The sequence below is a fragment of the Sphaeramia orbicularis genome, chromosome 1 (genome assembly GCF_902148855.1).
Source record: "Sphaeramia orbicularis chromosome 1, fSphaOr1.1, whole genome shotgun sequence".
NCBI classification, from domain to species: Eukaryota; Metazoa; Chordata; class Actinopteri; order Kurtiformes; family Apogonidae; genus Sphaeramia; species Sphaeramia orbicularis.
The window spans coordinates 52916676-52943681 of record NC_043957.1 but is presented as its reverse complement, the minus strand read 5'-3'; the positions used below and the strand labels follow the sequence as shown (position 1 = coordinate 52943681).

Genomic DNA, 27006 nt, shown 5'->3' with positions numbered 1-27006 from the left:
TCTGACACTGGCCATAGAGTAAATTTTTCTCTAATTTTGAGTGGGACCAAATGTTGTTTAAAACAGAGTTCATTCATTCATTCATTTTCTGAACCCGCTTTATCCTCACTAGGGTCACAGGGGTCGCTTGGAGCCTATCCCAGCTACATAGGGGCGAAGGCGGGGTACACCCTGGACAAGTCGCCAGTTCATCGCAGGGCTGAACATATAGAGACAAACAATCACTCTCACATTCACACCTATGGGCAATTTAGATTAACCAGTTAACCTATTAGTGCATGTCTTTAGATGGTGGGAGGAAGCTGGAGTACCCAGAGAGAACCCACGCAGACACGGGGAGAACATGCAAACTCCACACAGAAAGGTCCCACCCCCCATCGACTGGTGTTGGAATTGAACCCAGGACCTTCTCGCTGTGAGGCACGAGTGCTAACCACTGCACCACCGTGTCGAGAGTTAAATTGAACTCTCAAAAAGTTAAATTGACACTCTGTTTTTTGCAGTGTATTTAAGGGAAAACATCCCGACTGCAGTCACTTCTACCCTCATGGTGCAAACTAATGTCTGCCAGCCAGGGGAAGCTGTCCTTCACCTGCCTTTTTTTGTGTGTTTTTAAACCAATTTACATGTCAGTACCCGCCTTAGCACTCTTTCCTGTGAACCTGCAGCCAAACTGAAGTGTTGCTATAACTTTTTTTTAATTTTAACTCCAGTTTGTGTAAAAATGTGCGGTTTTTTTGCCATGTCTGTCTAAAAGTAAAACAAACATGGCCATCTCTCCCAAGTAAAAGCAGCAGAAGAGGCACAATCAGAGATCTACTATGCATCCTCACGATCAGCCCTGGTGGATTGTCAATCAAAGACAAGGGAAAAAAATGACATGTTTTTCTTAATCCAGCTGTAAAAACCATCACACTAACATCAGAGTCCTTGTGGAACATCTGGATCTGTTATAGAGGTGCATAAGAGTTTTCCATACTTTTCCTTGAGAGATTCCATAATATGTAAGAAGGTTACTGGGGTCAAAAGAGCTTATATAATCATTTTTATTTTACTCTAAGAGTCTGGCCAAGGACATTCATTCATGTACTGTAAGTGAAATAGAAAACCCAGCCAACAATAGACTGATAAACAGCCGGGCTACCATCTCCAGGATATTTCTGGACAACTGATACTGCAGAGGTTATTTTGAGCTGAGCCTTTGCACGTTAAACAGAAGCAACAGAAATCTATGAAAGTCAATCTGATCAACTTGATTTCATGATCCAACAACTGAAAGCTGAGCTATCGTTGCTGCAACTCATTATAATCACAAAACCTCACCTTTAACCTTGAGATGAGTGTCCTGATGTGTATAACTCCACTATTTTTATAATCTAAAACTTTAAAACTCATTGACCTTGTGGAGTTCAAAACTATTCAAATAATGTATAAAGCAAAGAGTAACTTACTGCCGCGCAATATTCAAGAAATGTTTTGTGAAAGACAAGGAGATTATGATTTAAGGGGAAAGTTAAATTTTAACCCTTTCATGCACGAATTATGAGAACCTTAATTAAGATTTTTTACCTGAGTGTTTTCATTTCTCTTTAAACATGAAAAAAAAAACAATGTAATTGAAAAATGTCTTATAAAAAATAAAAAATAAATAGATAAAATAAATAAAAATAAAAAAAAACATTAAAAAATAAAAAAGTAACACAATAAAATGTAATAATAATAAAAATAATAATAATAATAATAATAATAATAAAAATAATCAGCTGGACACCATGCGTTTAATTTTTGAAGCGAAGAAACATGTATTTACTGATAAATTGTGTGAAAACTAGGGGGGGGGGGGGTGCTTGTGATTCTGGGGGTTTATGCTCAGGGGAGATCTACACAAGGCTACCAATTCATGTCAGAAAAGATATGTAGTGTCTTAAAACTTTAATAAAGATATGTGTAAAAACAATTAAAAAAAAAAACAACACTAAAAAACAACAAAATCCATGAATATACAAGAGAACAGCTGTAGAATAGCTGTCCACTGTAGTGACCAGTATAGCATGGAAGGGTTAATATAAAGATTCATAAAGTGTCCACTTTGTTAAAAAAGTTTCTGTAAAATTGTAGAATAAATTGTGTGTGGAGATAATGAGACAATGACGGCTGTTTGTTTATGGATGTTATATTGATAAATATGCTGTAATTATTGAAGAAAACTGTTGAACTGTTGAGTCTGTTTGTATGACTGTACTGCTCTGATCATATTGTTGTGTATAATTCAACTACTGTATTATGTATTAGTTGTGGGATGAATGCTAAATTAGGAAAAATATATTGTTTGACTCATGTATAAAGTTAGTGATAAAGGTGTAAAAGCACTTGAGGGGTAGGATTAAAATAAGTTCATACTTCTTCCTACTCCTTTTCGACCATGCACATTCAGACAGGTACTTGAAGATAGATTCTGTATATTTAAATGTTATTTTGTTTTTGTCTTATTTCACTTTCTTTTTTCTTTGTTATTTTGTTTCTTTGCATGTTCAAAACAAATAAATGAACTCAACAAACTAGTTACATTTAGTACATTTAGTTTATGATAAAAGTAATGTCTGCGCTGCTCAAGACATATTTGACAATTTGAGATAATTTCTTGTAATTTTTTTTTTTTTTTTTTTTTGGTGTGGATGTGAACAGGCTCAGTGACTCATCAGAGGATATCTTCCCTTCCTGGTGCTTCTTCTTTGTTTTTTTCCCCCAATTTTATTGAAAATATGTGTATACAAAACATTGAGAAATTTTGAGCAAACATCAAGATGTCAAAAGGAAAAATGGTGCAAATAAATAAATTATCATGATGCAAAGGCTTACAGACACAAAGAAGAAAAGACAAATAATAATAAAAAAAATAACTTAAAATATAAATTTCTAAGACAAAAAAAAAAATACATCAGAGACTAAATTCAGTCCATTTTTTTCTTTTTTTGGTGTGGATGTGAACAGGCTCAGTGACTCATCTGAGGATATCTTCCCTTCCTGGTGCTTCTTCTTCTTCTTTTTTTTTTTCCCAATTTTATTGAAAATATATGTATACAAAACACTGAGAAATTTTGAGCAAACATCAAGATGTCAAAAGGAAAAATCGTGCAAATAAATAAATTATCATGATGCAAAGGCTTACAGACACAAAGAAGAAAAGACAAATAATAATAATAATAATAATAATAATAATAATAAAAATAACTTAAAATATAAATATCTACGACAAAAAAAAAAAAAAAAAAAAAAAAACATCAGAGACTAAATTCAGTCTTTTTTTTTTTTTTTTTGGTGTGGATGTGAACAGGCTCAGTGACTCATCAGAGGATATCTTCTCTTCCTGGTGCTTCTTCTTTTTTTCCCCAATTTTATTGAAAATATGTGTATACAAAACATTGAGAAATTTTGAGCAAACATCAAGATGTCAAAAGGAAAAATGGTGCAAATAAATAAATTATCATGATGCAAAGGCTTACAGACACAAAGAAGAAAAGACAAATAATAATAAAAAAAATAACTTAAAATATAAATTTCTAAGACAAAAAAAAAATACATCAGAGACTAAATTCAGTCCATTTTTTTCTTTTTTTGGTGTGGATGTGAACAGGCTCAGTGACTCATCTGAGGATATCTTCCCTTCCTGGTGCTTCTTCTTCTTCTTTTTTTTTTTCCCAATTTTATTGAAAATATATGTATACAAAACACTGAGAAATTTTGAGCAAACATCAAGATGTCAAAAGGAAAAATCGTGCAAATAAATAAATTATCATGATGCAAAGGCTTACAGACACAAAGAAGAAAAGACAAATAATAATAATAATAATAATAATAATAATAATAATAATAATAATAATAATAATAATAAAAATAACTTAAAATATAAATATCTACGACAAAAAAAAAAAAAAAAAAAAAAAACATCAGAGACTAAATTCAGTCTTTTTTTTTTTTTTTTGGTGTGGATGTGAACAGGCTCAGTGACTCATCAGAGGATATCTTCTCTTCCTGGTGCTTCTTCTTTTTTTCCCCAATTTTATTGAAAATATGTGTATACAAAACATCGAGCAATTTTGAGCAAACATCAAGATGTCAAAAGGAAAAACCGTGCAAATAAATAAATAAATTATCATGATGCAAAGGCTTACAGACACAAAGAAGAAAAGACAAATAATAATAATAATAATAAAAATAACTTAAAATATAAATATCTACGACAAAAAAAAAAATAACATCAGAGACTAAATTCAGTCCTTTTTTTTTTTTTTTTTTTTTTTTTTTTCCAGAATTCTTGAATTTCTTGTAATGTAGGTGACAGCACATCAGTGTAAACAGCTGTGGAGGAGCAGACGTGAACATGACTCAGGGGGGCGCACACACCATCAGACGCCCACACACACTCAAAGAGCCGCTATAAAAAAACGTGAGTGTGCAGTTGGGTGTCAGTGGGGATCCTCTGCAACCTCCACAGTCCCCACGCAGTAGCAGCAGCCATGGACAGGAGTCAATACCACAGACAAGGCGCGTCTTCATTTTCACCGAAGAAAAGGAGTTTATGAGAGGAAACCGCACTGATCTGAACCTGATTTCATTTGTTTGTGGACTTTTCTCCAAGTGTTCGTTTAGTCTGTGCGATCTGTGGATATCTGCGTGACAAAGAGAACCGTCTGCTTGGAGGTGAGTGGTCCATTCACTTTAAATATATAATTAATCTGTTATGAAAATGTTTTAGTGATAAAGTTTGAACTATATATAATATATAGGCTACGAAATCTGGTAAACAACAGCCTATACTTTGTCGATCTAATAACCGGTTGCAAATCTCTGTAAAAAAATAAAAAATAAAAAAAATAAATAAATAAATAGAAAAATATTTATTTATTTATTTATTTATTTTTTAACAGTCGAGCTATGTGCAACTTTAGACAGTTTTCGAAAATGCATGTTTGGTTAGAGAGCTACAAAAACAGGGGTTAAATATAATTTGGCATTGTCAAATTACACTGGTCTACAAGGAAAATGCTTCCAGAATAAAAGTCATGAAATTTTACCACATGAGAGTCACTGATAAAGAAAAATCAAGTAAAAAATGCTGGTTGGCTAAACTTTCCAAGATACAGCCTTGGGTCAAAATGTGAAATTCAAGAATTAACGAGAGAATGGGTTTGACTCAAAAGGAATATTTGTGTCAGAGCTACAAGATCTACTTCAAAACACTGTCTGCACATTAGAATACATTCACTTTACAGCTTCTATTTAGTGGAAGATTTATAAAACTATTATATAAATGTACATAAATCAGTATATATGTGTAATATCACTTAATCATATACCTTGAAAACATCAGCAAACCGGCACTTTTGTCATTTATTTTCCAATTTATCTTATTAAAATACATAACATTTAGCACATTTAATCTCTGAAGCAAATCATTTCTAAAAAAGAAATGTAGACCAGTGGTATTGGCATGTTGTTTTATATTTGGTAGTGGTTTATTGTTCTGATTTATTTATTTTTTTGTTGTTTTTAGTTATATGGCTTTTTATGTTTTTAAAAAAAAAAAAAATCTATTCTTGTTTTTTATTCTTTTATTTGGGTTTTATTTATTCTTCTGTACAGCACTGTTTTCTTTGTTTGTACTGTTCTATGTCTTTAAATCTATTCTGTATTTTATTCTTCTGTTTTGATTTTAATTATTCTTCTGTACAGCACTGTTTTCTTTTTTGTACTGTTCTGTGTCTTTAAATCTATTCTGTATTTTACTCTTCTGTTTTGATTTTAATTATTCTTTTGTACAGCACTTTGGTCCACTGTGGTTGTTTTAAAGTGCTTTACAAATAAAGCTGGATTGGATTGGATTGAATTGCATAAAATTACATCTTCAAATTCCATGAAAAATGAAAAATCCCTAGAAATTGGAAGAAATCTGACCAAGTTGTCCATATTTGTGTGCGGGCTTGTGTATAGTGATTCATGAGATCCAACATTCCTTTGTGGGATCACAGTTGGAAAAATGTAAACTGGGGCTCTATTTTTCATCCAAACTAAACCACATATTTCTGTAAATGAGTCTGTTTTCATATTGCTTGCGCTGTGGTTGCTGCAAATTGCCCACTCATATAATCTTGGACACCTTACCGGGTAAATACCTGTCAAAATTTTTTAAAATGGGTTTAAAGGTTACACTGTTGAACAAAAGTGCAGTCAGATACAATAATGTCTTAAATCTGTTGGATTTTTTTGTTTTTTTTGCTGAAGTTATGGTAAGGGTTAGAAAGATAAGCAACTCTAAACTCTTTTCAAAAGTTTTTTAAAGCATGGATCAGGTTTGTTGAAAGGTACAATCTGTACTTATGTTGGTTACATCCCATTTTTAATCAAAATTAAGATTGAATGCATCTGAAAATGTACAAGTGCAACCACAAATGAATAATTTGTAATACACCAGGCTGACACATCTAAAATTTGTAACTTGGCTTACATAATTCTTTAAATTTATTATATTAGTTAGAAAAAAGACATTCCACTAGTTTTACTCATTAATAATGTTAGATATGACAGCCCACATAGTTTGTTTGTTTGGTTGTTTTTTGAAAATTGAGAGTTGCACTTTTTAAGCTTGTTATAATTATATTATATGTAAACATTTTTGCTGTCCTTCCCCAAATTTTCTCTACAATTGTCAAAAAGTGCAACATATAGTCTTAAAATGTACATGTAAGTTAGTTTTCAGTTCATAGCTCTTTTAAAGTTAATTTAACCATATGGACACAATAAAAACAACATGTTATTGATTGATATATTAAACTTTTACATCTACTCATTTATGAAGACCTTTCCTTAAATCTGATCTGTGCCATTTCTCCACACTGCATCCTGTTTAGTGATTCTTTTCATGTCTATAAACTATCTACATTACTGCCAAACGTATAACCACTTTTGATCTACTTCTTTTTTCTTTCACAGCTTCCCTTCAGTATGGACATCAGTATATTCAGAGTGAAGTGATGTTAGCTTTGAGCCACTACAACTCCTCAGGCTCCCTGCTTCTCCCCCGTTTCTCCAATGACAGTGGTGGGAGGCTGGAGGCCACGGTGGCCATGGAAGGGCTTTCCCACCAGGAGAACTTCACCTTGGTGCAGCCTACAACCAGTGGCATCATAGTTGTTGTACTGTCAATGACCCTGGGTATTGTGTCCAACATTGTGGCCCTGTTCATCCTGGTTAATGCCTATTCCCTCCAGCGCCGGCGCTCCAAAGCCACATTCCTTCTCTTTGCCACATCCCTTGTGGTGACTGATTTCATTGGACATTTGATCCCTGGAGCTTTGGTTCTTAGACTTTACCTGTCTGGAGGTGTGCGACCTGAGGACTACAGCTCTTCTGATGGCATGTGTCAGTTCCTGGGTGGGAGTATGGTGTTCTTTGGCTTGTGTCCGCTGTTTCTGGGCTGTGCCATGGCCGCTGAGCGCTGTCTGGGTGTTACTAAGCCGCTGCTACATTCATCTCTGGTCACCACCACCCGCACGAAAGTCAGTCTCTCCATCATCTGGCTGGCAGCTCTGTGTGTGGCCCTGCTGCCGTGCTTCCAGCTGGGCTCTTACACCTACCAGGTCCCAGGAACCTGGTGTTTCATAAATGTATTAAACAACACTGATGAAGTTGACGTGGCATTTGTGGTGCTGTTCTCTGGACTCGGTCTGACCTCACTGGCTGTGGCGCTGGTGTGTAACACCATCAGTGGACTGACCCTAGTGCTGGCTCGGCTCAGGAGGCAGCCCGGCTCCCATCACTCAGCAAAGTCCCACGACATAGAGATGGTGGTGCAGCTGGTGGGTATCATGGTCACCTCATGCATCTGCTGGAGTCCTCTGCTGGTGAGTATCAAAAACTACAACAACAGGGAAGCAGACAGGAAGGTCATCATGACCAATGGTGGATCTGAAGTGCTTTTGTTTTAGAATCATTGAGCACAACTTATAAAATTAATTGGTCCTCACAAGATTGTTCTCTCAGCCTTACGTCATCATTACTAGATGCTGGTACTTCTTCTCACATGCTGTGCATAATCATAAATTTGAGGTACTTAAACTTTATGTGAATATGCAAATTTATACTTCTACTACTGCTACTACTGAATTGTCATTTTCGGATTACAATTTTTCATCCATTTACTTCCCCTTTAAAATGTATTGATTTTGAATATTTGTGATAACCTGATTATAGGGTTAAAGAAAAGGATGCATTTCCATAGATTAAACTACCCACAGTACATAAAGTAGTTGAAACAAGCCCAATCTCATACATGTACATCAGTAAAATGCCACAGACTCATGAAGGCAGACGTAAAATTAATCCAAAAACATCAAATGTAATAATAGACACTAACAGAGGCCATTGTACTGCACAGTAACCACTTTGACATTTGATACTTTAAGTAGATTTTGCTGACAATACTTTTACTAAAGTTTTGAATGCACAGCTGTTATTTATTGTGTAGTATTTTCCACAGTGCAGTAGTGGTGTTTTTAATTAAATAAAGAATCAAGTGTGATGCATAGATCAGCTGGACTATTAGGAAGCTTTAGAAATAGATATTCCACTATAATTGTGGAAAAATGTCCATATTTCTTTTAAAATATGAATATATTCGTAGAAATGCAAATATTACATTTTAGGTGATCACATTCAGGAACATGCTACAAATTTAGAGTTGTTGGTGTTCCTTTCTAAGATTTCTACTCATCATCAATATTAAAACTGTCGTAGTTTGCTTGTTCCCTCATTGTTCACAAACCTATGAACATTGATAAAGTGTTTCTATGCTTTTTACTTTGTACAAATCTTCTTGTCTAGAGACTACACTGAGTCACTGTAAGAGCTTCTGTTGTTTTATTGTCATGTTTTAATGTAATCAGGCTGTAGGTCTAATTCAGTGTTTTTCAACCTTGGGGTCGGGACCCCACGTGGGGTCACCTGAAATTTCTAGTAATTGATAAAAGATAAAAAAAAAAAACAAAAACAAAAAAAACCCCAAGGCATTAATAAAAACTATATGGTGAGTTGAGAGAGACAATCCCAATACATAAAAGACAAGACAAACTCTGAAGCTGAAACTGAAGCACTATGGTTCTGTTTATCTTTCAAATGTTCATTGTGGTTGGTTTCAGATGTTGCAGCTCTTTCATAATTCATAGTTTGAGTTCTTGTTTGTTCAGTATTAATTGTCAGCCTTGTAAATCTAAGCTGGACTGACTGTACATATCCTGACCAAGGAAAATAAAATTCTCACTTTGTGCAGTAATCTACACCTGGCTTTTCTACCTCCATCCATAATAATATACATTTTATAGCCCAAATGTCGTCTAAAATTAACATTTATTTGCAATATAGTTTAGCAAACTATTACATGATCAAAAACAAATTAATTTGAGCAAAAAAAAAGTTTCCATTTTGAATGTCTGGGGTCGCCAGAAATTTGTGATGTTAAAATGGGGTCACGAGCCAAAAAAGGTTGGGAACCACTGATCTAATTCAGTTCCTGTGTAATCATGCACATGTTTCGTGCCTACAGGTGTTTGGTCTGATGTCTGCTGTCCGCTCATACACCGGATCCATTGGTGAGGATCTATCCAGATATAAAAACCTGATGGTGATGGCTGTGAGGCTGGCCACATGGAACCAAATCCTTGACCCCTGGGTGTACATTCTGTTGCGCCGGACTGTGCTGCGCAAGATCTACCTCATCGCTAAGTGCCAGGCGGGACTGAGGAGTAATGTATTAGGTCACTGGGAGCCCACCCCTTTTCAAAGCTCAGAAAAACATGAAGTTCATCAAGTCTAAGCTGGGAACAAAACGTAGATGATGTGGCTGTACTTTATCCCCAAGTCCTTAAACTTAAAGTACAAACAAGTTTAAGAAGGACCCTCATTAAATGAAGAATACATGGCTGCAATGGAGCCAACTGTTTTCTGATATGTAGCTAATCATAACTGCACTCGTCCAAGTCAGGAGGTTTAATGTTATCAATCTAAAAATCAATTTTATAGTCATAGTTAAAATTGATCTTCAGTCTAATAATCTGACTTAACAAGTGGAAGCTAGCGAATGCTGTGATTTTGCACAAAATACCATTCATTTTTTATTTTTTACTTATAAACTCTATTTCCAGAAAAGTTAACACATTTACTAAAATACAGTGGAAAACAAAAATCTGTGATATGCTTATTTCTTTTAACCTTTGTTTAACTGACAAAACTGAAATCTCCTAATTGTTTATTTGTCAGTCAAAGGCTCAAGGAAATTAATAATTCACAGCCTTTATTTCTGATCGTTCAGTTGTTCAACCTTACCTGTCTTACTGTGTGGCGTTATGGGGATCCACCGTCAAAACAATAACTAATCCAATAATTGTACTGCAGAAAAGAACCATACGAATCATCCATAATGCTGATCTTTATGCGCACACAACTCCACTGTTTCTCAATTTTCATGTTATGAAATTCAAAGACTGGTTTTATTACCAATCTCTGCAAATAATGTTCTGAGCCAAACAAAGGTCACTCCCAGACTCTGTTCAAAAGTTCTTTTTGATATAGGAAAGCAGGTATGATTTCAGAGGTGTCTGTATGTTTACGGTACAAAAAGCCATTAAATGTATAAAAGACGTATTTCTGTTATAGGGATTAAATTATGGAATGACAAAAATATACATTTAGAGATGTGCAGTTCATTAATGGTTTTCAAAACAGTGGTTTGTAAAGATATTATCGAGGGATACAAGCAGGAATGATCTTTGATGTTTTGACTGGTAGAATAAAACTGATTTTGATTTGAATGTAGGTGAGGCGTATATAAGCATTTAGTTTCTGCCTCAGCCTATTCAGTCTCAACAGAATTATCAACAGAATTTCTTATTCCCTTTTACAAAATGCCACAGTTAGTCTGGAAATGGGGTTTGTATAATAAGTGAACATTCCTAATTGCATATTTCAGAATCTCAGACAGTCTCTCTATTTGCAGCTGTGCCACACGGTATTATTTGATTTTGTTTCTTTTTGTTTTCACCTGCTTTGGAATCTAAATCTTACACAACAATTCACTCTTGTATGTAGAGCATGGGGGAAAAATAGCTATACCAGTGTAACCAATAGAGGGAACTCAAGAGAAAAAATATTTTGTCACCTTCTTAAGGTAAATGCAAAAGTCTTTTTTTTCTGGAACAAAAAAGTTAACCAGAAATTCAGTATTTGATGAAGTTTTGTCAAAAAATGACTTTTAGGTATTATTTTAGGTGGGTAATGAGAGTCTGTTTGGAATGTTAAGTATTCAGCTGAATGTATTTTTAAGGAATGTTAATTTGTTAATATGTGGAATTTCATGTATGTGCCCATGTGTTCATATGTTACAGTACTTTATGTAACTTAATATGAAATTTTATTACTTAATACTTGAATTGTACCCTCAGTTTACCGAGGATATGTAAAGAACCTTGAATGTAAATAAAATGATGTGATGTGACATAATTTGTCCATTGGATTCATCCTTTCACTTTTGAATAATTGTCTTTTCCACAATGATCACTTTCAGAGCTAAATTTCACACCTGATTTTCATTATGTATCGTGTAAGATTTAATATGTTCTCTAAACACACCTGTTTGGTTGACATCAATAATAAAAATCTGCACTCTGAGTACTCTCAGATTTGTGAAGGAACACCATGAAAATCTACAGTAAATAAGTACCTACTGATACCCATAGTTTACACATCCATGACCACCAGATAAAATAACAGACAATGTCCCTGTTTTCACATAAAATCTTGATCGCCAAACTTCAGTAGTGGAAAGCAGACTGATATATTATCCAATCAGTATACATGAATTATCTAGTGATTGTCATCATGCACACAACAAAAAAAGTAAAAGCAAACAGATTAAATACATAATGAATAACAGAAATATATATCAATAAAGGACATCTTACATTTGTTAGAAAGTCTAGAACAAAAATCTAAATAAATGAGTAAATCCTTTCATACGACGGTGTATTAGGGCCACATAAGAACAAAAAAAAAAACGTTTGTCAAAGTCGTTATTTAACGAGAATAAAGTCGTTACTTAATGAGAAAAAAAGTCGTAGTTTAAAAAAAAACCTCATTATTTAACGAGAATAAAGTCGTACTTTTATGAGATTAAACTCGTAATATTTTGAAAATTCGACAGTTTCCGGTTTTACAGCGAAGGCAACAAGCGAAGCAGCAACTTTCCCTTCTGTTGGACTCAGAAAGTCACAGTATCGTCCCCACAGTTTGTTCATAAACAACAAACCCTCTGTGTATAGTTCTGTATAGCTCTCTGGTGTTTCCACTGATAGTCCTACAGATGACCACTTCACCAGTTTCTCCTCCACAAAAGAGGAAATTTACTACAAATCAGTTCAGTTCTTAAAACAAACCCAAATGTGTGCAAACTCTCTTCTAAGTCCTTCTACTAATATGTTGATGAGAGAATAGACTCAGTATTTGGCCTTTGCGCTGAACCCCCAAATGACAGGAGAACTGCACTAAATGGTCACAGTTCTACATCGATGAGTAGGTACAACTTCTCATTATATTATGACTTTATTCTCGAAATATAACGACTTTATTCTCGTTAAATAATGACTTTATTCTCGTTAAATAACGACTTTATTCTTATTAATTAACAACTTTATTCTCGTCAAATAACGACTTTATTCTCGTTAAATAATGACTTTATTCTCGTAGTGACAGGTGTTTTGTTTTCCTTATGTGGCCCTAATGCGCCGTCGTACCAAATATATCATTATGGAGTTTTCGTGGAAAAGGCGTGCAGTGACGTCATCTTCTCGCGACATTCCGTTGTCCAAAGCAGCATCGTAATCAAAGAGTAGCTAACAACGTTAACGAAAGGTCGACGGTGTGTACCTTTTCATTACTCTGTCGTTAAACGTAAGTGTTAAATGCACGAACTAAATTAGATAGACAGACAGACCAGTAGCTGAGTTATATCTAACTTAAAACTGAGGAATGGCCTGGCCTGCTAGCTTTTATTAGCTATGTGGCTAAGGCTAACATTAGCTGCACGGAGGTGTGTAAATATCACGAGGATAACAGCTAGCTGGCATGAAGAATGATCTAATAAATGACATTACTTTACAGTAACATTATTTTTGGGCTCTAGTTGTCAAACAAAGTCTTAAATATATTCGTTGTTATTTGCATGTAGTCGCCACAACCTGCTGAACATGTTTTCTGCGCAACCTTAGAGTGTAGATAATTATCAGCACACGATGCACGGATGCGGCTCTTTTGGTAGGGAATCCCTAACCAAATGACGAATGACAGTAGTCGTTCTGGTACGGTACAATAACCGCTCCCTTTGGTTTATACTTCTGTCATTCCGTTTACAAACGTGTACCCAGTTCGGGTGAAATTTAAGGGCATTTCTGCGAACCAGGGTGGGAGGGGTTGGGTGTGCTCTTCACTCCTACTTCATTGTAATTCTGCTTCATTCCAGCCTTTATTCACCCCAAGTGAGTGTCATTGGGTTTAGGCTCAGGGCGGAGGGGAGGGGTTGTCCTTCTGTTTACAAGAGCTACCTTGAGTTACCGCCGAACGACTACTGTCATTCATCATTCGGTGTCAGTGGTTTTTGGGAGTCCTTATATAAAGGTTATTCCGTCATTGGCAGGTTGCAGTTTCGGTGCAGAAGTCGTGACAGCATGGATCCCTCTGGTGAACCGATGTGGGATGAGCACCAGGCGTACGAGGAGCTGCTGTACTGGGACAGCCTCATACAGCAGGGACACAGACTCCTCCCGCACGACTTTGATAGGTAACCCTGATTCACTTGTAATAAACCTAAATGAATTTGTAGACGTAGTAACTAAATAATCTGTGTTCGAAGCCGGTCAATGTATCTTTTGGTAATTGGATTTTCTTTTCAGAAACAAAAGAAAAAGCAGTGGTTAATTGATTTTCGTTTTAAAATCGAAGAATTAAAATTGAATTTCAAGGTGTTTTTCTTTTTCAGTGTCAAAACAGATATACCAAATTTAAAAAACTGATTGATTTTTGTTTTCTCTTTCTAACAACAAAAAAGAAAGTTACTACCTGACAGCAGTGGGAAAACGGACCAAACATGCCTGTTTTTTTTTTTTTTCATTTTCTCCAACTGGATGTTGTCATTTTCAAGGACAGAGCACTATTGCCTAGCTCACAAAGATTCTTACAGACAATGGGTTTGTATGAATCTTCCAGTTCATTCGAAATCTGGAGTTCGTAGACATTTGTGGAGGGAGCATGTCTGCGATGTCCAGATTTTGTACAAACCCATCGTTCGTAAGAATCTGGAAGTTTTTAATGTAGCAGTGTCTCCCAGGCATCTTCGATCGGACGGATTTTACAGACAATTTACAAAATCAATGAACGCACTGATATGGGGCTGTTAGAGCCTGTAAGTTCAAAATGGCAAAATAGAGGGGGGGCATTGGTCGTTACGTCATCTCCTCATTCCTAATTAGGTTGAATGTGGCTCCTGAACTAAAACGACTTTGACACCCCTGCATAAGAAGGAGAAAATGCCACAAATTTTGGAATAATCAGAATTTGTCTGGATCCAAATTTTGTAGCATTTACTTTCCTAGATGTGCACTTTCCATATACTTGTGTATTGTAGTTACACCTGGTTTTGATTTCAGCTCTGGACGTTATCTTTAAAGCCTTTCTGTCATTTCATCCCTCCAGATATGAGGAGCTGCGCTACTGGTACGACTGTCTTTGCTATGAGGAGGAGCTAAGACAGTACCATGACTATATTGCTGCTATTGAGGAGATGGAAGATCAATGGCATCAGGAGGTTAATCATTTACCTGTTCTGTTATCCACCAAATAATCCAAAATGTATTATTTATATGTAAATTCATTTTTCCATTTTATATGTGAGAATATGTAGAATAGCTGTTTTTCTCTCAGTATTCATTTCCCTCATTTCTTTTAAAAATTTATTCAACCAGAGCTTTATATCATACATGCACTCCCTCAAAGTTCAATCTTATCTACTATTTCCTAATTCTGTAGTTGCATGCGTTACATTTGTGTTTCGCTGAAATATATCAATATGTCAATATTATTTAACTTTTTTCTGTTTTTCTTTTAAAGGAAGCAAGTGAAACTGCAGAATCCCCAGTGCATTTGCGGCCATACGACCGCCATGTAATGGCCAAACATTCTGAGATCTATCCAACAGCAGATGAGCTGGAATCAGTGCAGACAATCATCTCCCATGTAGAGTATGGTTTGAAGAACGTCTCTGACCAGATGGGCACTAGTAATGGTGACAAAGAACAAACGCAGATGGAAAGGTAAGCGTGTGTGCTGTTGAGACAGTTGTGTTACTGGTTTATACAGTTGCAAGAAAAAGTATGTGAACCTGTTGGAATTACCTACATTTCTGCATAAATTGGAGAAGGCGGATTTTCTCCTGTTGAAGCCATTCTGTCGTTGATTTACTTTTGTGCTTTGGATTGTTGTCCTGTTGCATCACCCGTCCTCTGTTGAGCTTCAACTGGCAGACAGATGGCCTTAAGTTCTCCTGCAAAATCTCATGATAAACTTGGGAATTTATTTTTCCATCAATGATAGCAATCTGTCCAGGCCCTGAGGCAGCAAAGCACCTCCAAACCATGATGCCCCTTCTACCATACTTCACAGTTGGGATGAGGTTTTGATGTTGGTGTGCTGTGCCTGTTTTTCTCCATACATGGCATTGTGTGTTCCTTCCACACAACTCAACTTTGGTTTCATCTGTCCACAGAACCTTTTGCCAGTAGTGCCTTGGAACATCTAGGTCCTCTTTTACAAACATGCAGAAATGTTTTTTTGGACAGCAGCAGCAGTTTCTTCTATCATGTTCTCCCATGAACTCCGTTCCTGTTTATTGTTTTACATATCCTAGACTTGTCAACAGAGATGTTAGCATGTGCCAGAGATTTTTGTAAGTCTTTAGCTGACACTCTGGGATTCTTCTTCACCTCATCGAGCATTCTGCTCTGTGCTCTTGCAGTCATCTTTAGAGGACAGCCACTCCTAGGGAGATTAGCAACAATACTGAACTTTTTCTATTTATAGACAATTTGTCTTACCGTGCACTGATGAACATCAAGACTTTTAGAGATACTTTTGTAACCCTTTCCAGCTTTATGCAAGTCAACGATTCTTAATCGTAGGTCTTCTAAAAGCTCTTTTGTGGGAGGCATGGTTCACATCAGGCAATGCTTCTTGAGAATAGAAAATTCAAAACTGGTGTGTGTGTGTGTTTTTTCATATAGGCCAGGACAGCTTTAACCAACATCTCCAATCTTGTCTCATTGATTGGACTCCAGGTTGGCTGACTCCTGACTCTGATTAGCTCCCGGAAAAGTCATTAGCCCAGAGGTTCACATACTTTTTCCGCCCTGTACTGTGAATGTTTACATGTTATTTTCAATAAAAACATAAAAACTTGTAATTGTTCGTGTGGTATTAGTTTAAGCAGACTGTCTTTGTCTATTTTTGTGACTTAAATGAAGATCACATCACATTTTATGACCAATTTATGCAGAAATGTAGGTAATTCCAAAGGGTTCACATACTTTTTCTTACAACTGTATGCATAATGGGTAAGTTTGCATCCTTCTCTACAATATAAATTCTTGTTTATTTTGCTTCTTTCTTCACCATGTAAGTGATGATTCACAAGGCCAGGTCCTGCGTGGAGTCATGAGGGTGGGCTTAGTGGCCAAAGGACTGCTGCTAAAGGAAGATAAGGACCTAGAGCTGGTTCTGCTTTCTACCAATAAGCCCACAATCACTCTGCTTATGCAAGTTGCAGAAAAGCTAATCACAGAGTTGGAGGTATAACTGACAATGTATCTGTGGTTTATAAGATGTTTGAGTCATTCCTTATTCTCTAAAAACACTTTTATGGATTATGGAATTTTGTTTGTGAAATTTTAAGACTTCCTCTTTCCTCTACCTCTTTTTAATAGGCTGTTGCACCAGGGATGTACACGGTAAGCCCATGCCCTGAAGATGCAGCCATTGTTGTTAAAGGCACCGCAGAACCGAGACTGACCCTCAAAGTCCAACTCACATCCCCTCTTGTCAGGATTGAGGAAGGAAGTAACGCTCCAGAAGAAGGTATGTCTTTTGACCTCTGTACACATCAGCTCCTACAGGCCTGATATGTGTGTTCTCAAAAGGCAGACTCCTTAATTTTCCACTGATCTGTAACTGACCTAAAATTTCCTCGCTGTCAGCCTACATCTCATCAGTACTCAGTGGAAGTTATAGTGGCTGCCTCAGATTCCTGCCAGTGAACAACCAATGAATGTTGGCTCTTCACTCGCCCGAGAGTCCTGTCGTCGTTTTGTGAAATTTGACGTTTGCCAGCATCATATATTCTCTCCAGTACAATGTCTCAGTCACAAAAAACTTTGTTCATTCTTGTGAAATTGTTTCCCTGTTTAAAGTGAAGGCTTTTCCAGAATGACATTGTAAAGCGCGTATTGCATGTCCTTGAAGCCAGAGATGTACATTTGGCACCAGCTGCAGCAAAACTGATTTCCAATAGAATTGCAAATCATTTCAAGTGAGAAATAAAGTACATCATGGCTTGGCTTGTTGGTACTTAATATGACATAATAGTGAGTCTGAACATGAAAGACATATCTTTGTCAGTGAAGTTTTAGTCCATTTTTTACACTGCACACTGTGGACATACAATTATATTATTATTATTATTATTATTATTATTTTTGCTACCACAGTGACAATAATCTGATAACTTCTGTAGTAATAATGCTATCCAAAGCTCCAGCTCTGGTGGTTCAAATGTCACTCTTCTGTTGATCAGTACACATCTAACCAGTTAACTGTTTGTAATAGGTGCGCTGCCACTAATCTGCCTACTGATGGAGAAAACACGATTATTTGTTTTGCTGTGATGATTACATGTTTTATTAGCCCTGGCATTTTTAACACTAATACGTATAAGTGTGAGTATTAGTATAGTGATTTAATGTCCTGAATACCTGAATGACCTTAATATTTATTAATGCGTCATGAAATAAACTTTATCAATATAAATATGGCCATAAGTAAACAGCCCAAATGTAACCATATTTTTTTCAGTTTTAATCGGTCTTGTAAATGCAGCAATTAATTGTGCTGTACTATCTCGTTATGATCTTAAAACACTAAGGGTACTGCAAAATTCACTGCATGTGTAGTGTAGAAAATGTTCTAAAACATGCATAATACTGGTTTGGCCCTCAGTGTATCAAATCTATCATAAAGCCTGGTTAAAACCAGGGAATCCATCAGTTTTGCTGCAGTGTGGGGCAGACGTGAAGAGTCTCTGAATGCCTGTAATTTACAACTGATTGCCTTCTAGTTTGTCAAGTTTCTTAGGAACGCTGGACCTTTGACCAACTGGACAAACTGTCTCAGGAGGGGGGGTAAGCAGCAAACCCAAGCCAAGGGGCTCAGGGAAGGGGGTATGATAATTATAATATAATTTAATAATTTCAGGGTATGTAGAATAACAATATGCAATATATTGTTATTACCGGTGACTCTACTTTTTAACTTCATACACTGTGGGAAGATCTGTGATGGGCTACCAGTCTTTTGGGACCAAAGGTGTATTTAAAAGGAACCTTTTGATCCCCTTTCCCTGCTGCTGGTGTTTGTGGAAAGCTGCTACTCCCTGAGCTGCAAGACAGAGCCAACCCCCTTGGTCAAACTGTACCTTTTCTTCTTACTCCACCTCGTCAATAGAAACGCGAACAGTCAACGATCCGCCGGACGTTCTGGACAGGCAGAAATGCCTTACTGCCTTGGCGTCTCTTCGCCACGCCAAGTGGTTCCAGGTTTGCATTCACGTCCTTATTTGTACATAAGGTTGAACTGTTAAGCCTTTGAAGGTGTCTGTTATTTCCTTTCAAATAACCTTTAACTAATCTCAGATCTTTGATGTAGTTTCTAATCTTAATAACAAAGAATATAAAGCATAATAAAGAGTTTGTCATATTAAGTCTAAAGTGATCCATACCAGTGACAAGATTAGTATGTCATTGGTATTGACACCAGGACATGATCATTTCATCAATACTCTTAATTACAATGTTTTTGTATATTTAAAGGATCTCTGTCAAACTGAGCTGTCTCAAGATCAACTCCAAAACTTGTGAAAAGTTCTGCCACTTTAATGTCACAGCATATGGAACACCGGTGTTGTTTAAGAGTTGTTATTTTGGACATGGCTCAGTTGTTGGGAACGTTCTGTGTTTTTGGGGTCTTTTGCGGAACCCCAAAGAGTGCTGAGGTGAGAGCCAACATGTGAAACTGCAGTGTTTTTAACTCTATTGGCTTTTGTTTGTGTTCCCAGGCCAAAGTCAGTGACCTCCGTTCTGCTGTTGTTGTGATTCGGATAATGAGGGACTTGTGTATCCGTGTTCCCACCTGGATGCCACTCTCAGGATGGGTGAGAAATACTACGGCCCTTTGACTTCAATTATAGCCTAGTGATTATTTTTTTGACAAAACAGACACATTTTTCACTTCTCCCTTCTGGTTCTGTGGTAAAATTAAATATTGATCTTTTGTCATGCAGTATTAAATAGTACATTCTCAGACTGTTTTACTCTCATCTTCACATAGCCTCTAGAGCTGCTGGTAGAGAAAGCCATAGTCACATCAGAGAGGCCCCTGGGAGCAGGAGAAGCCCTACGCAGGGTTTTAGAGAGCATTGCCTCCGGAATTCTTTTGGAAGGTAAGATTTTAACTTTTTGAGCTGTGAACACATGCATTAATAGTAATCTATGTATTAATTAACTATTTCTGTGGAAAGATGGCCCTGGAATTAAAGATCCATGTGAGAAGGAAGTGGTTGATGCCACTCAAGGCCTGACAGTTCAACAGCGTGAAGACATCACACAGAGTGCTCAGGTAAAAAAAAGGCTCTGTAAAGGCCTGAAAGCTCACGACAAATAAACACCTAACATATGTACTTTCCCTAGTGTGCCTTGAGGCTGTGTGCATTTGGACAAATGCACAAAGTCTTGGGGATGGATGCAAAGCCAATAAGGCCAAGGAAACCAGTGGGACCCAGAGGAAAAGATCAGGTCACAGGTATCCAGTGAGATTTTTTTCATTTTTCTTTTCATATTCCTCAGTTATCAGGTAACATTTCTGTTGAATGGTCTGGTTTCAGTGTTGTTGTATTTTTCATGTTTTGTTTTCTCTGTTTTATGCAGCACCATCTGGACACTATGACGCACCATCAAAGAGGCCTTACTCAGAGGTGGAGACAGAGACAGATGACCAAGAGCCACATCTCAACAGCAAACAGAGGAAGTTTCTCAAGTTTCAGAAGCGTTTTCAGAGGAAATCAAGTTAGTGCTGCATAACTTTAGCCTTGTTATAGGACAAATCTCACGTAATCCTTCCTCTTTATTTAAATTTTAATGGGGCAGTTCACAAAATGTTGAGGACACTAGAATAATTAAGCACCTTTAATAAGTGTGTGAAAAAGGCTCATAGGTTGAGAGCCGAATTGGTGCTATAAATGCTTGTTACCTGCTTGTTAAGTCTGAGTGTAATTTACTGTTTTCTGGGTCCTCACTATTCTGATCTAGGTTCACAGCTCCATTATGCAGTAACATTGTGTCATTTGCTGCTTTAATAATTATAATGATACTATTAACTCATTGATGTTCGTATCCACTGCATTTGTCAAGCTGAATGTTTATGGATATTCCTGATGTAACATGTCTTTTATGAAATGCTTTGCATCCGTTGTCCTAAAGACCTAAACTAACTATATAAAAAATCAGCACAGCCCCACTCAGGAGATGTGTACAGCTCAACATGAACTAAATGATCTATTGCTATTTATGGGACCAGAGGCAAAAGTGGTATTTTTGCCACTTAAGCTGACAATGATTTTTTCGTTGTTTAGTTTTTTTACATTGAGCCTATATTTATTTGTAATGGTCACTTTTATTTAGTACAGATTCTGCTGTGGACATCTCCTAAATGGGTCTCTGTGGACTGTGGTCTACTGTAAGCAAACACTGACTATTGAAAATTACACTAGCCATTGACTGAATTAAATGAATTTAGACCCTTCTAAAGGGACACCTCACTAAAGAAAGATGTTATTACATTCAAGTTTACAGATTCTGTTGTTGTTTTGCATTATGCTCTGGAAATGAGTTTCACAGTATGTGTAACGTCTTAAGAAGACTAAAGAAACATGTAGATGGTATTGTAGCACAGATAAACACAACATATTTATAAACTGATAGATGTTCTTGTTTTGTAAGACTTAAAAATTAGGTTACTCATTGACTCAGATTCAGATTCTTTATTTGTTATTTAAACATTCCCATCATAGATGTAATGTAAAAACGAAATGACGACGCATTGGTCTTTAAAAACACACAGGTAAAACACTTGTAGACAGAATAAAATAGTCAGTACAAAAATATATAAAAATATGTAAATAAATAATGTACATAATACAATCTACAATAAAAATGAAAAAACTGTACTAATTTGATGTTTAAAAGTATTGCACTAATTATAGCCCACGTCAATGTTACGCAGTGTGGTTGAGATCCTTCAGTATATTACACTGTTTATCTCTGACATTAAAGTGTGTTTAACAGTCTGACAGCAGTTGGGTACAAACTGCTGCTGTCCATTCATGATATTTAATTAAAGCTTCAATGTCTCATAAAAAGATGCATTTGCTAATGCAATGCTGTTAAACCCAAACAACTGAAGAAGAAATTGTGTATTATTATTTGAAGATTTTTTTATTTATTTATTTTTATAAGAGTTACTGTTTTCTAAATTATTGAGTGTTTGTGCTGACCGTCATGTCTATATCTCTTTTCTCTGTTCCCTTTCCCTATAGTCTCTGATGATTTCAGTATGAATGCTGTGATGCGTCTGAACCAGTACAGACCTGGTCTGGACTACAGACTTACATCGCAGACAGGTCCAGTCCATGAGCCAGTCTTCACGATGGCTGTGGATGTAAATGGAAAGACGTACGAAGCCACAGGGCCTTCAAAAAGAGCTGCAAAGCTTAATGTGGCCACAAAGGCAAGAATCCTTCTTGTTTTTATCTACAAGAGTTACATTTGATTTTGGTGAATTATGACCTCCACCTGTCATGTACACAACATCTCTGATATCTGTCAGTGATAAACTGATGAACACCTTTATGTTCGGATGATGGTTGTTTGTAGTTTACTTTTCCGTTCAAGGCAGCCAACTTTGTTGTTCAGTCCTCCTGCTCCTTTATCTCCTGCGATGATTAGTTTCTGTCAGTTAATATTTCAGTTTTTGTTGTCCACAGGTCCTACAGGATCTTGGACTTCCAACCGGTTCAGACTCCAAATCAGATTCCACTGTCGATACAGAGGGAGGCAAGGAATTAGGCAAAGCTGCTCCCATGACCACTTCTACATCAGATGACGTATGTGTCTGAGTTTCTCCTTCATTATTGTGCATTTAGAAGTCCCTTTTGCTCATAATTCATACCTTATTTGACTTGGATATGTGGGGTGAAAGACTTTGATTCATAAGTATCAAACAGCTGCTTTTTAACCATTACTTTGAGCAGAGTGGCCTGGGTCCAATCTTAACCAAAAATGGCAAAAATCCGGTGATGGAGCTGAATGAGAAACGTCGCAGCCTGAAGTATGAGTTGTCTGCAGAGACGGGGGGCTCCCATGAAAAGTGCTTCGTCATGGAGGTGAGCTCTGTTTCCCACAAACAGTCGCCCTGTATTAAAGCTTTTATATGAGGTGTGTGTGTGTGTGCCATTAAGAAAGAAAACAGTACAGTCGAGTGTTGTGTTTAACATTACGGTATCATGTGGACCGTGGACTTGGAATCAGCAGTAGTAGTACTCTGTGTTTTTCTTTCCTGTCTTTCAGGTGGAGGTTGATGGGCAGAAGTTCAAAGGTAGAGGCTCCAATAAGAAAGAAGCAAAGGCCTACGCTGCTCTAGCTGCATTAGAAAAACTTTTCCCAGATGACAACGGAGGGGGCAACAGAAATTTTTCAAAAAAGAAGGTCACCTACACAGATATGGTACACTTCTTTTTAGCATCCTCCATCTAGAATGCTTTATAAAGTAATTGCTGTTAATCAAATACCAAGCTTTACCATTAAATCAAAGCTATGAAAACAGAATATAAGCTATTAATAATTATCAGAACCAGAAGTAGACTTAAGCATTAATTGTCCACTATGTAAGATTTTGGGGGGTTGTAGGAGGAACTACAGTAGTTTATTATAATCATATTCATGTCATGCTCTCATTACTTTATGATAAATCATTTATGTTTATAGACTCTGTCATATTCCCACAGCGGCTCAGAGCAGCTACAGAATGGTTTTTTCCCATTTTGCATCACTAAAATGTCGCACCATGAATGAACCCATAAAGACCCAAACGTCCACCATCGACCAAAAGCATCTAATGATCTGAACTGTTCATCCACTAATCCTATCGATACATGTAAATAATTGGTTTAAAATGCAATTTGTCATCTTTTCACGGTCATCAGATACGACCCATGTGGACGTTCAGAGGCTCCGTGGTTACCGTAGAAACACAGTCATCTTTTACAATATTGATTCACCAGTAAAACCCATGGAGTTGGATCAATGACAGTGGATGGACACACTTGGTTTATGTTCAGTTAATGATAGATTTTACTGAAAAAGTCACCTTTTCTTCAATTTTTTCTGTTCTGATATAATAACTTTTGAGTTTACTCTGAGCTTTTTTGAACATCTACATGATGATTTTCACTGGAAAAATGCAAAATTCAAAGGATAATACTATAATAAATGGTGGTAAATCACTTAGAAAAGGTTAAATAGAGAGAAATATTCATTTGGGAATTGCCACAACAGTCACACTGGGTCTTTATGGGTTAACACAGGTCAGACAACCAGGCAGTGTAACGTGAGCTGAAATCTGCAACTTTACCACAAGATGTCACTAAACATCACACACAGACCCTTTAACTTATTGACCTGTGTAACTGACAAGCTTGACGTTAACAGTGTAATGCGTCTTTTGTACTGATTGAAGATGAGGGTGATGTTAAAATTCCATAGTTTTATTTTATAAATCTTGACTGAAGTGTTTTCACCGAAGTATCAACATTGTCACAACCCAAAAGACAACATACTGTCTCAATTGATACACATTTCTATTGCATGTTCATCCTCACTAGTCTTTGGTCTTTCTGTTAAATATGGATTGATTTCCTGTTCGACAGCACATCCCTGGCTTTGGTACGATCCGCGGCATTCCCTCAGACTCTGGGACCCGTGGCATGGGCTCCAGCAGAGGTCGTGGCAGGGGCCGGGGGAAACAGTTTACTGCAGGACCCAGCTACAACAAAAGTAAGACATTACACACAGCCTTAATATTTAGTCTTTAAACACTGGGTGCTTTAAAGTTGTTCAGCCAGCAGTCTATACACAGAATGGGGAATTAACTCTCTTTTTGTTTTCCTTCTTTTAAAAGCCAACTACAGCTATGAAAGCAGCACTGGCACAAGCTATCGTAAGCATTTAACTTTTTTCTGTTACCTCTATCTGGGTCTGATCAAGCTGTAATACATGGACACATTTGGTGTTCAACAGTTTCTGTCATGTAAACAGAGTAACTTATATGCATGTATTATACATATTTGAGTAGGTATTTATAAGCAGTTTAGCATTATGCATAACAACATTTGGGGGGATAAAAATTTTTAAGTGAAAAATGTCAAATTACTGCTCAGTAACATGTGGACTTCAAGTGGACATCAATTTTTTTAAGCTTTACACAACATTCAAAACATGCGGTTCTCGACAGAAGTTGATATCAAGTAGGACAAAACCTTTTAGATATTATGTTCAACTATGCTGAAAAGAAATTTTGGAGTAAAATATTGAAAAGTTTCTGTTTTATTGACATGAGAATTTGGTAACACGTGGACAGGTTGCCATAATAACACGTGGATGATTCTTTACCATTGTATGCATCACCTAAAATGTTGACTTATTTTTTTAAAACAACAAGCCAGATATAATCACAATGCTTTATTTAATGTATTTAATACTAACAGTGTTATATACAACTTGTGGTGGTCCGTACTGATATAGGTAAATTACCAATAAAGAGTAATTTCTCAGTAACAGTTCATAAATAGTCTTTTTAAATGTGACCAGTGTATGAATTCACAAACTTCATCATTCAGAATTTTAATTTCTCAAAGTAATAGTCTTTTGCACGTCTTTTTGTTAATTTAATGCAGCCTAGCAGAAGGTTCGGAACTTCTCCTGTACTGTTTTGAAGTCTGCAGCGGACAGCTTCAGGAGACTTTTTTTCTACAAGTGTTTTTTTAAAAAGAATAACAGTTTGAGAAAATAGAGATCTTTAGCCAAAAAATGAGCCCATTTATGCAAGTTTACGTTTTCATGTTGTTTACTTTCGCTTGATCTGACCACTCTTATCAAATGAAGAACAGGAATAACAATCCCTGATGCCATAAACAATTCAAGTGGTATTAAATATGAAGTAAAATATGAATTAAAATATCCTTGCAATCTTTAATGAATACCCTTTTGTCTGAATAATAAGTTTTGTATCTTTCCACTTTCCAAAGTAGAAGTACATAATGTTAGAACTCAACTACTTGCATCAGAGTAACACTTGGTTCTTTTCTGGTCTGTCTTTTAGATAATCTTTATGGGTATAATGCTGGCAACACTGCAGCCAAAACTAATGATAACAGCGGGACAAGCAGTGGTTATGGAACATTTTACCCTGAGAGCACTACCTACTCCTCCCCACCTGTATCCAGCTCCACCTCCAACACCACAAAAGGGGAGAGCTACCAGTCGATGCCACCTCCTGTTGGTCAGGAGAGTCCGTACAGCTATGGGTACGGAGATGAGAAGAAGAGGATGCTGACGCAGGGACAGGGAGGCGGACAAAGCCAGGACTACACGATGTACAGTACAACTTACCCCAGTTCAGTGACAGGGGGCCAGGGTTATAATAATTACGGTGAGTTAGATAGGAGTTAATTAAAACTGCTGGATTTATGTGTGATTTGAAAGTCAAGAATAGAAAGACAAGGAAATTAATGACATGTCCTGGTTTGGTCTCATTCAGCAGGCTGGGGGAACCAGTCATCCTGGGGGGGTCAGCAGGACTACAACATGTACCAAGGCTTCGGAGGGCAACAGCAAGGCTCTTATTCTGGATACGGTGACACAAATTACTAATCCACACGTAAAGATATCAACCTCTTTTCATCATCTCTGAGAAGTGAACAGCTCCACGAGTTTTGCTCTTCTGTTTACTGCCTTTGTTGATTGTTCACCTTTTTGTTTTTACTAGAACATCACTCAGCGTATCTATGTGACATGACTGCAAAAACATACCTAATTTATCACTACGTCTTGTTTGGTTCTGGTGTTCCTTTTGTTTGGTTTTGACTTCTAGGTGCTTGTAGTTTTGAACTGAGGATGTATTCATTTCTATGTTACATTAAGATGCTCTACTCTTTGTTGTAAAATAAACGATTCTTATTTAGATCAATGTTTCTGTCTGAATTAAAGATGGGTATAAATTGCTTTGTTGTGTTGAGCTGTTATTTGCTTTGTTGGATATTTACTTATGTTCACAGGATCATTGGTTATGTCTTTAAAACTGTAAAATCTGGATGAACTTGAGCTTCTGTATATGATAGCATCACGTTCCTAGCAAAATATAGACAAGTTCACATCAGAATCAGAAATTTATTACAAGGTACATTTTTCATAATGCAAAGAATCTGCAGTCATGGAAAAAATTATTGGACCACCTTTTGTTTTCTTCAGTTTCTTG

At 36.6% G+C, this 27006-nt stretch overlaps 2 protein-coding genes across 4 annotated transcripts; both read left to right on the top strand.

The window, feature by feature from the left end:
* The first annotated feature begins 4480 nt into the window (after positions 1 to 4480).
* LOC115420883 (prostaglandin E2 receptor EP1 subtype-like) lies at positions 4481 to 11509 on the top strand. The gene is made up of 3 exons (XM_030136520.1): positions 4481 to 4701; positions 6991 to 7901; positions 9599 to 11509. The coding sequence occupies exons 2-3, from the start codon at positions 7032 to 7034 to the stop codon at positions 9866 to 9868; spliced, it is 1140 nt and encodes a 379-aa protein (XP_029992380.1). The 5' UTR covers positions 4481 to 4701; positions 6991 to 7031; the 3' UTR covers positions 9869 to 11509.
* A 1380-nt stretch (positions 11510 to 12889) lies between these two features.
* Positions 12890 to 26752, top strand: LOC115424283 (interleukin enhancer-binding factor 3-like). 3 transcript variants are annotated; one of them, XM_030141453.1, is made up of 20 exons: positions 12890 to 12964; positions 13739 to 13882; positions 14794 to 14905; positions 15208 to 15410; positions 16773 to 16941; positions 17076 to 17226; positions 18868 to 18959; positions 19478 to 19573; positions 19750 to 19861; positions 19940 to 20037; positions 20109 to 20220; positions 20346 to 20483; positions 22013 to 22203; positions 22460 to 22579; positions 22727 to 22858; positions 23043 to 23198; positions 24401 to 24527; positions 24652 to 24690; positions 25852 to 26181; positions 26290 to 26752. In XM_030141453.1, the coding sequence occupies exons 2-20, from the start codon at positions 13770 to 13772 to the stop codon at positions 26400 to 26402; spliced, it is 2604 nt and encodes an 867-aa protein (XP_029997313.1). In that variant the 5' UTR covers positions 12890 to 12964; positions 13739 to 13769; the 3' UTR covers positions 26403 to 26752. The 3 variants fall into 3 exon arrangements, with proteins under 3 accessions (XP_029997313.1, XP_029997304.1, XP_029997321.1); XM_030141444.1 differs by having other exon boundaries at positions 12891 to 12995; positions 13737 to 13882; XM_030141461.1 differs by having other exon boundaries at positions 12891 to 12996; positions 26293 to 26752.
* Positions 26753 to 27006: the final 254 nt, after the last annotated feature.

Bases quoted from the DNA above. Each gene is read 5' to 3' on its own strand.
- LOC115420883 (XM_030136520.1), top strand. From the start codon at position 7,032: ATGTTAGCTTTGAGCCACTACAACTCCTCAGGCTCCCTGCTTCTCCCC. The intron at 7,902-9,598 runs GTGAGTATCAAA...TCGTGCCTACAG, and splicing joins TCTGCTGGAGTCCTCTGCTG to GTGTTTGGTCTGATGTCTGC.
- LOC115424283 (XM_030141453.1), top strand. From the start codon at position 13,770: ATGGATCCCTCTGGTGAACCGATGTGGGATGAGCACCAGGCGTACGAG. The intron at 18,960-19,477 runs GTTTGCATTCAC...TTGTGTTCCCAG, and splicing joins GCCACGCCAAGTGGTTCCAG to GCCAAAGTCAGTGACCTCCG. The intron at 19,574-19,749 runs GTGAGAAATACT...ATCTTCACATAG, and splicing joins GGATGCCACTCTCAGGATGG to CCTCTAGAGCTGCTGGTAGA.